Here is a 10,059-nt window from a genome sequence, read left to right as displayed (position 1 = left end):
TGGTCCAATAGGTATGATGTAGGCGGCTCCTTGCACAAAGATGTTGAGGAGGGAAAAATTAAAATACTCCTTGGGACACTTAGGTAAGCCCAATTTTATGATACAAACTAAATTAAAAACTTGACAAGGGTTCTGAAAATTTGTTCTTTCCCCATTCTATCCAAAGTCAAACTCACCATACACTTTATTTTGTCAGTATGAAGACTGTGGAGTGTGTGTGCCATGTATATAGCAAGAAGACCCAAAAAATTATTAGATTATAATCGTTTAGGCCTCGTCCATGGCAAATGCATTGTGGCCCCACTCCTTATCAAATTTGAGAGCTTGAGATAGTACAAGGGAAGCTGTGGGCAGGTGGGGTGAGCTCCTTGGAACTTTTAGGACTGTGGGAACTCAGGGCAATTGCCCAATTTACCTACTTCGAATGTCAACCATTACCAGCTTGTAATGATGGCATCAGTTTGATCATCTAGACCTGCAATTGACTTTCTTTTATCCGGCATTTGACCTGCTTCACGATGCTTTTCTATGGTGTAATAATGTAAAACCCAACTGAAGCAAAGAAAAAAAAGTTTTTGAACTCCTTAACAATATTATTGAGTTTGGAATCTTTGGTTACCCTGACTCGTCAGGCTGGCAGATGTAATTCCCCAAAAATACAAAAGAAGTTAGTTCTAGGAATTGTTTTATTACTACAAAAATAGTACATGAAATGCAAGTAAATTCATAGAAATTCACCAAATGGCTTCTACCAGGGCACTACTTTCTTCTCACTGACAAATTCTCCATTTGGTGAATCCACAGACTCTGGTAGAAGAGCAAGATAGATCGGGGTCTCTGCACCTTCATCAGGAGTCTTGGGGGCGTTGGGTCCAGCCAAATCTGTCCTCACCCATCCTGGACAGCAGGCATTGAGGATGATGCCCTCTCCTTTCCGGGTTTCCTTCAGCCGACGTGCCTGGATCCTGGACAGCACGGTCACTCCTATTTTGGACACCCCATAGGCAGTGTTCGGCCAGCCTTTCGCTTGGTGGACTCCGTTCTTGGCATCTTCCACAAATTGCTCCATAAGCTTCACCAGCTCCTCCTCAGTGATGGTGTTGCTGCGGAATTTTTCCTGTAACTCGCGGCTGCATTGCGCCAGAGCCCTGGGGCTGATAATACTGGACACATTTACAACTCGTCCTATCAAACACAAAGGGATGTTATTTTAGATCAGACCTCACAAAGGTCTACAGTGTAAGTTAAGGAACTGAAGAATTTTTAATGCTTAACCAACCCTATCAGTAAAAACAAGAGGACTCTTCAATGGAATTTGTTAAGGCCTACAATGATTCCAGAGACATGGCAATTTACAATTCCCCCAAATGTGTCGGATATTGACATCTACCAGACCACCCATTCTTCCTACTGACAAGCTCTCCACATACTCAACTTCTGGATGCCTTCATTGGGAAACTTGGAGGCATTGGGACCGGCAATATTTATCCTCACCCAGACACTGCACTAAATATAGGAACACTTACAGAAGATATATTACAAATTTACAAATAAACAAAATTAGGAATTATAAAAGAGTAATATAAACATTTACTGCAAGTATTCATGGTACTGATGATTTTAATGAGAGTAGTTGATTCACCTGCAGTACTTTTTTACTGCTTTATAAATGGATCCCATAAAGTAAAGCAAGGATGTATTTCCAGCACCTACATTTTTAAGTTATTATTATAAAAAGTATATTATTATAAAATATTAAAATTAGAGAAGTATTCAGTATACAGAAGTATTGTGTTGTCAGCTCAAATGGGTTAATAAGTTAGGAGTTTACGGGATTCCTGGCAAATACACAATTATGTTTCTATACATGTAGGATTTTTAGGGCAAGTTCAGACCTACTTTAGAATCGTGTGGCTCATGTCAACTGCAACCTTGCCAGTTGCTTGTTCACTCTTAAGGTATCAGCATCTGCCCATTTGACAGCTGGTTGCAAAAAATGGTTCTGGTACTGCCCCATTCCTTCTTCATGAGGCTGCTGCAGAGATAAGCTAATGGTAACGCCTCCCCCGAAACATCGGTTCACTGGCATAGGGAAACAGTAACCACACTACAACCTCATGGCCAGTGTAAACGTAGCCCAAAGGAACAAAGCAAAATGAGAATGTATTTTGCAGAGAGGTATTAAACATGTTTTTTTTTTTTTCCCTGACAAAAACCTGTTTAACCCCATGTCATCGTTCAGACTTTACACAAGAACTTACCATTGGGTTTAATGAGGGGTAGAAGCTCCCGGCAAATATCCACAGTAGCAAAAAAATTGGTTTTAAGAGTGACCTCAGCCTGAGTGCCAAACGGTGTTGGGTCAGCAGCTGGAAAGAAATGGAGAGTTGTTCAATATGAATTTGTCAAACAATAGAATAAGCATCCCCTAGAATTACTCAATGCCACATCCCAAAATTTTTCTAAAATTAGTTCAACCAAATTTGGAAAGAGGATGGGACTTTAAAGGCGTATATGATCCTATGTTTTACTAACTAATGCTGTACAACAAGAATTGCATCAATATTATGTTCTAAAAACAACTTTTATGAAATATTATTTAAAAAGTTTTTATTACATTGACATATCAGACTTTACCTGGATGCGTTTGGTCACTTCTTCAGGAGGAATACAAAGTCTAGTCTATAAATACAATAATACTTAATTAGAATCATACATTTATTATTTATTAGAAATAAGAAATATTCTTTGTAATAAAAGGGTCTTCAAAGCCAAAGCCAAAAATTAAGAGCTGCCTGCGGAAGCATGTGACAAGTGTTTGCCAGATAAACATGCAGAATATAAAAGTAGCATACAAGAAATGTGTAAGGGCTGAAATGGTTGCTAAAAGGGTCACTATAAAGCCTTATTACCACTTGCTTGGTATTCTCCAGTAAAGTGTATGTGAGTAGAAACCCTATTTATTGCCCTGTGACCTGCTCTTTGCATAGAAATTTGTTGTTCATTTATGCCACATTTTTGCTTATTTATGCACAATAAACCGGACCAGTGCAACAAAGAGGAAACACAAAAAAAAAAATACAAAAAAACACACGCTGTTCATTTTGTGCAAATTAGTTTAGTTATTAATACCATGGCAAATTTTTGTTTTAAATGTTTCTTCCCTTCATTTGCATAGAAAACAACAATAGCAAAAAAGAAACATGTACAAAAAACAATAAAACTTCAAATCACAACTGGCTCCAAACAATAATAATGTTCCTTCAAGGAATGTTCCTTCAGTTCTGTGCTGTTGTGGTTTTTTTTGGTTTGAAGGCTGGGAGGTTTGCAGCACTCCATGCCGGATGTCCTGAGATGCTGCGTGGAGTTACACAAGCACCCTACCCTGCTCCATGCAGTGTCTCAGCCTTCCATAGATGAATGCAAACACTTTCCAATCACTTTAGGAAGCATTTACAAACTGTTTACAAGTGTTCTAAATGGCAGTATAATCAATCTTTGTATGAGGAGAACCACAGGGCAACCGCCTACTAAAGAATTTTAGCAAAGCAAATATTTTGCTTTAACGTGAATTACATATTTGCACATAATAGCAGAATTGCCTGCCTAAGTATTCCTCTCCAGTGCAGCAACTTTGGTGAGGGTTCTTGTAATTTCATCATCTTCGCCTGGACCTCCTTTGCATTTCAGTCTTTGGCCACCTTCATTGGCCAGGTTGCATTGACGTCATTTCTGCACATGTGTGGCTCAGTGTATACAACTCTGGCAGAAGAGACTTCATAATCTTTCATGAAGACAGCCTGACTTTTTTGTTGAGTGTTTGAAGTTTAAAATAATTTCTCCATCTTGGTGAATGGAGCCTTGTGTTTCCTATTAAAACAGTTCATTCTAAACTCAATAAATGCAGCGTCATCCTGACTTTTGCTGAACCAGAACTTGTAAATCTAGTTTCCTTTGCAAAATATGGTTATAGTCAATGCACCAACATGCTTCGGTTTAACCGGTTTATGTTGCAGTAAAAAAAACAGATTATGTTTATTTCTAGTTCTCATTCAATGGTAAAATCTTTGCAGCTTTTCTGACTGTAAAGCAGAACTCTGCCTTGAATTTGCATATTTAGCAGATGATGACTCAAACCTATGGCACCCCAAGAATTTACACAGTTGCAATACATTAACACAATAATGTGCATATGCATGGTAGCCCATTCACATTATTGAATTGCACTTTGTGTTGCTGCAATGTGGTCCCATTTATTTTGAATGTGAGTTGCACCCCAACACCCCTGGCCAACATGTGCATTGAAGTGGTCAGCACATGACTGTGTATTAATACAGAATAACAGTCTAAATATAACGTAAAACAATGCACAGATGGTTCACATGTATTTGTTGCTGTGTCACTAAAATGTTGTAGGGTGCTCGGTGCAGGCATGTTGTAGGGTGCTCGTTAGGTACATCAGGGTGCCATTGATGACCTGTGATCACAGACAGTTGATGCACAGGATGTGCCAAATTCTGTGACTTTTTTGTGTGTTTAAGCAAACTTTCCCATGCAAAAAATGTCTGATTTATTTTTTTAAGAATGAAAGAAAGATGAACAACAAAAAATTACTTTATGGCCTTTTAGGAAGCTTGGATAATATTACCCAACCTCACCTTTGCCTCCTAGGTAAGCTGGAGGTGTGAAATTCCACATTGTCCATTACATTTGGGTGGGATTTTAGCACTGATATGAGTATTGTTTACCTATTTTTTTCAGATCTTTTTTTTTGTTGGGGGATAGCAGAGCTGGCACTATAATAGCTTAAAGCAGAGGTAAACTTATCGTGTTCCCTTGGCATTGCCAACATCTTTACCCAATCCTTTTTAGGTTTCAGGAACTTTGGCTATCTTGATTAGCCAGGCTGGAATGATATGATAACCCCCATGTATGTGCACATGAGGTCATCCATTCTATGCCAAGGATGAACATGTGCAGCTCAGAGTGCTGTACATTCTACAATCACAAACAGGCTGCATTATTGCAGAAGAGACGTAGCCCCTGATTCATCATTGAAATCCGCGATCGCTGGAAGCGCGAACGTACGCGCGGCCAGCGATCGTGGATCACCGCGGTCCGGACTCGAGTATGCGCGTACACCCGACTTTCAATGCAAGATCGCCAGTAAAAAGCTGTCGGATAAGCGCGGCTCCGTGCGCGAGCTTTTTCAGTTGTTGAATAGCGCGATCACGCACGATTCCGGATCGCTAATACGAATGCGCGACCGATAATCCGATTTTGCTTGATGAATCAGGGGCGTAGTGTGTCCCTTTCTGCAAAAAACTACTACTAATCTACTCGCATTTTTATTTTTTTTTTATTAATTCTACCTTAAATATAAAATACAGAAATGTATAATGACAATGATGAATGCATGGCCCGCAGCTTTGCAGAAACCAATCCTTGAACAGAAGTAAAAGTTATAGAAGAATAAAGATATAAATAATATAAATATAATTAATAAATATTATAAATTAAAAGATTTAAATAAATAAAAAACATTATGGCTTAACTGGCATTATATTTCCTAGTTGGCTATAGTTCACCTGTAAGTGTAGGTGACTTTCTTTAGCAGTGAAGGACAATATCACTGTTAATATACAAATTATCTTTTGTAACTGACTTGTAACTAAGTCTTTTACATCATAGAAATGGCAGGTAATTTTTTTTAACCATGATAGGGCTGTCAGATGAACAAGCAAGTGTAGTTACCTTGGGGTTACCTTTTATTTATGTGGTCCAAGCAGCATACAATATGTTGTGCATAGCGGTTATTCCTAATGGCACCCATAATGCATCTTTCCAGCGCGCTACAACAAAACACACTTCCCTTTACTGGCAGGGGACGTTGTTGCTACAATCATGCAGGCATCGTCAGACAGGAGATCCCTACTGTTGGCATATATCCAGTTCCAAGTACATGAATGCAAGGGGAATTCCAGGGACAATTTGCTGTGAACAGATACATGTTGTATAGAGAAGTGGGCATTTCAGCTGGCTGTAGTGATGGAAAGTATTCTCGTTGCATTTCTTAGGATATCTAGAAAGTCCAGCATATGGGATATTGTGATGCTGCAAACAAACTATTCTGCCAAAGGAGGTCATACCTCTACTACACAACTGAGCAAAGCACTTTCCCTGAACATGTTACTTCAGGGATTGAATAAACGATGTTCTTTTAGAGCTTCCACGCTAATAATTTGAAAAGACCATGCTATGCAACAGTCATTGTCAACCTTTTCAACATGGGGAGGCCTTGAAATAACATTCAGATCTTAGGCTACATACACATGTGCAAAGGTTCCCGTCGACGAACAATCGTAAAGCAAATGAAGGGAAGAGAGCACAGCGGGGTGCTACTCCATCGTTCTCCCCCTCCCTTTTCCATAGAGCAGAAAGGTGCGGTATGTACAGCTCCTTCATGATGCTCCTTCATACATCATGCAGTCATAGCATGGTGGTAATTTGGAAGAATGCCTCACATTGCTGACCTTTGGGAAGAATGTCACCCTTACACCCAAAAAAGATCATTGGTGTAAGTGGTAAATAACCCGAGAGACACAAATTATTTATTTCTTAAAGAACCCCTAACAATCTCTGGGGGAACCTTAGTTAGGAAACAATTCTTCACAATTCCACAACCATCAAAACTAGTCTTGCGTTTTTACAAATCTGGCCACAAAAGTGTAAGGCAAAATTTGAATAATGATTTGCCCACAAACTATACTTCTAGATCAGTGGTCACCAATGGGTGGTCCATGAGAAACTTTTGGTGGTCCACAGAAAAATTTGGTTATTATTTGCAATTTTTATGTTTTATTATTAATAAAAAAAGTAATATTCTAATAAGTTCCTATATTCTGGATGACAATTTTCGCTTTTATATTGCACTAAATTCACGAACTGTACTAGAGTCGGAAAAACAAAGGAGGCGCAGCGTGACGTCAGTGTAGTATGAAGCAACCATTGCCGAGCCGTACGCTTCAATATTTTGCATTTAAAGAAAACTCAAAGTTCTCATTGGTCATTTGGGGATTGGGCACACTAGGGACTGTAAAGTGTTATTAAAAAAGCTAAACGTGTTTTCAATTGTGATCTTTGTCCATGAAATCAAGTTTTATGGCATGAAAAATACAAAAAGAAGTCACAGTTCTAGTAAATTATTTATTTCTACAAAAAGGTAGAGGCAAGGCAAGTTAATTCACATCAATATTAACAAGTGTTTTCAGTCTGAAGCGGTTCCCACAGAGAGAAGCAGTTATATGATATACAGCCGTAAACTCATTACCTTCCATGGAAGAGCAGGGGGCTATGTGCTGTCTGAGCCTTTTTATGAAGTCAGCTGGGTTAGGAAAAATCCCCCACCAGAAACACCAAGAAATAACTACAGCTACGTTCTCCAAAATTAACCAGATTTCAGATCAGACCAAACAAACCTCTACCGTGGAAGCTAATGAGCTAAAGACTGTTTATCCCATAAACCCCATCCCTAAAGAAAAGGATTGTTCCAAACGACTTTTTTTAAGGCCTATTAAAGATTAAAAGGACACATTTAACAATTCACCTAAATATATTCAGAATTGGCATCTACCAGGGCACTACTTTCTTCTCGTTCACATTTAATACATCTGTGTGTACCATTTTCAGTGGCATCCTAATTTAATATACAGGTACCTATATTTCCCATCCATGGGCCTGATTTATTAGAGCTATCAAAGGCTGGAGAGGATACACTTTCATCAGTGAACCTGGGTGATTCAGCAAACCTGGAATGGGTCTGGTCTAGGATTGAAAACATTTGCTAACAAATAGCAAATTACTTTTAAAAACTCCATTCCATGTCTCTACACCTTGCTATGAATTTACATGGTGTCCTTGTGTCTAAATTATTATTATCATTATTAAACAGGATTTATATAGCGCCAACATATTACGCAGCGCTGTACATTAAATAGGGTCTAAATGTGGCTAGTTGACTTGGAGGGTTTTAAATTTGTATTGAATTGATACTACACCACTGGAGGACTAGTAAGGTGCAATATATTTTATTTTGTGGGGGTTATCATTATTATTAACCTTATTATTATTATTATTATTATTAATAATAAACAGGACTTATATAGCGCCAAAATTATACGCAGCACTGTACAATAAATAGGGTTTGCAAATGACAGATACAGACAGTGACACAGCTGAGGAGGAGAGGATTCTGCCCCGAAGAGCTTACAATCTAGGAGATGGGGGAAGGAACATACAATAAGAAGGGGGTTATGGAGTGGTGGGAAGTAGTGAGGGTTAAATTTATTTTAATATACCCTGGTCTGTAGGGGTAAATAAATGACTTCAAATAGACCCAAAGCAATTTACTGCTACATAAAAAACATAATTGTGATCTCAGCAAAATGAAGCTTAACAATATATAGAGGGGTGGAGAGCCTTTCAATAAGGCTAAATGATTGTCCTTTAATACTAATCAGGTGTCATAACATATCTCTAGCTGAATGCTTCTTCTGAATTATTCATTCACCAAGTTGCAAATGGACAGGGATAACAAGGATATTAGTCTGGATAACAAATGTCCCTGATTAGTAGGAACTGTCCACATCCAAGTCCCTCTGTCCCTCTTTCCTTCTCAGCCCTCCTTTTTTTGTTGTATATATCTGCAACATATTTTTAGGACAAAGCCCTGGTCTATTTAACCAATGACTTTTTGCATGTTCATTTTTTTATGTTTCAAAAAGGGAACAACATATTTGGGAAAGAGCGTTTAAAGGCATGAGTACGGTAAGTGTTCTCCTGGATTGTAAGTTTATAGCTCCCAAATGTCCCTCTATTGTAACCAAATCCTTTTGTCCCTCTTTTGCTTTGATGTGTACACACACACAACTACTAAAGTGTTATATTGCACCAATCCTTGCCTTCAGTTTCAAATGTTTCATTTCGGTATTTGGAAAACACAGATTAAGTAGTGATATAAAAAAGATGATGATGGTTTAACCAATCATGTTTTTGTATTCATTCTTTATGGTTGATGTACCTAGGGACATGGCAGGGGTGGATTTTTTGCCTACTTTGTGCTAGAAGGTGTCCTTCCTTTTCTTCTCACTAAATTATAGAGTTGTTACAGGAAAGATCACCTGATGAAAAGAAGGGGGAATACAACCCAAAAACTGAATCTTTGCACTTGTAAGCTGCATTATAATACATTTTAGTTCTTGAGGTCAGATACACTTTAATCTTCTACAGTTGTCTGACACACCCGTTGAAGTTCTGGTTCTGTTAAGATCGTGCGAACAGGGTGTTATTAGAAAAAAAAATACTTTGAATTGGATAATGAGACTAAACACAAATGTTTGATTCTTCTAAAGAAATAAATTCTGATGTTTGATCTGCAGAGAATTTTAAAATTTGTTAACTCAGACATGATTCTGGAACATCAGAATTCCCTGCAGTTTGCACAAAGTTGAATAAAGTTATCTAAGAAATTCGGAAACTTAAGGTTCAGCTACACCATTATCCAAATATAAGAGCCAGTTTGCTGAATTTGTCATTCTTGCACAGTGCAAACCCATAGAGGACTCACCTTTAAATGCAATGCCGGCATTATTGATCAGCACATCCAGAGCCAGTTTGCTGAATTTGTCATTCTTGCACAGTGCAAACCCATAGAGGACTCACCTTTAAATGCAATGCCGGCATTATTGATCAGCACATCCAGCCCTCCATACTTGTTCTTCAGGAAGTCCCGCAGGGCCCGGATACTGTTCAGGTCATTGATGTCCAGTTGGTGGAATAATGGGGACAGTCCTTCTTTTTCCTTCAGGGCCCGCACAGCTTCTTCTCCCAGCTGAGAGTTCCTGGCTGTTAGATAGACATCTCCTTGGAATTGCTTACACAATGCCCTGACTACAGCCAAGCCAATGCCCTTATTGCCCCCTGTGACCACTGCTACCTTCACACCAGACATATTGACAGTTACTGTGCACAAAAAGCAAGCTGATAACACAGTCACTGCAT

At 38.7% G+C, this 10,059-nt stretch overlaps 1 protein-coding gene across 1 annotated transcript; it reads right to left on the bottom strand.

Annotated features, from left to right (window-relative positions):
- Positions 1 to 668: 668 nt before the first annotated feature.
- LOC140344863 (carbonyl reductase [NADPH] 1-like) lies at positions 669 to 10,059 on the bottom strand. Its single transcript, XM_072432061.1, has 3 exons — positions 9,721 to 10,059; positions 2,262 to 2,369; positions 669 to 1,185 (listed from the first exon to the last, which is right to left on the bottom strand). The coding sequence occupies exons 1-3, from the start codon at positions 10,007 to 10,009 to the stop codon at positions 749 to 751; spliced, it is 834 nt and encodes a 277-aa protein (XP_072288162.1). The 5' UTR covers positions 10,010 to 10,059; the 3' UTR covers positions 669 to 748.

The sequence above is a fragment of the Pyxicephalus adspersus genome, unplaced genomic scaffold (genome assembly GCF_032062135.1).
Source record: "Pyxicephalus adspersus unplaced genomic scaffold, UCB_Pads_2.0 Sca102, whole genome shotgun sequence".
Taxonomy (NCBI): Eukaryota; Metazoa; Chordata; class Amphibia; order Anura; family Pyxicephalidae; genus Pyxicephalus; species Pyxicephalus adspersus.
Note: the sequence above shows the minus strand (reverse complement) of the source record. Positions and strands in the feature narration are given on the sequence as shown.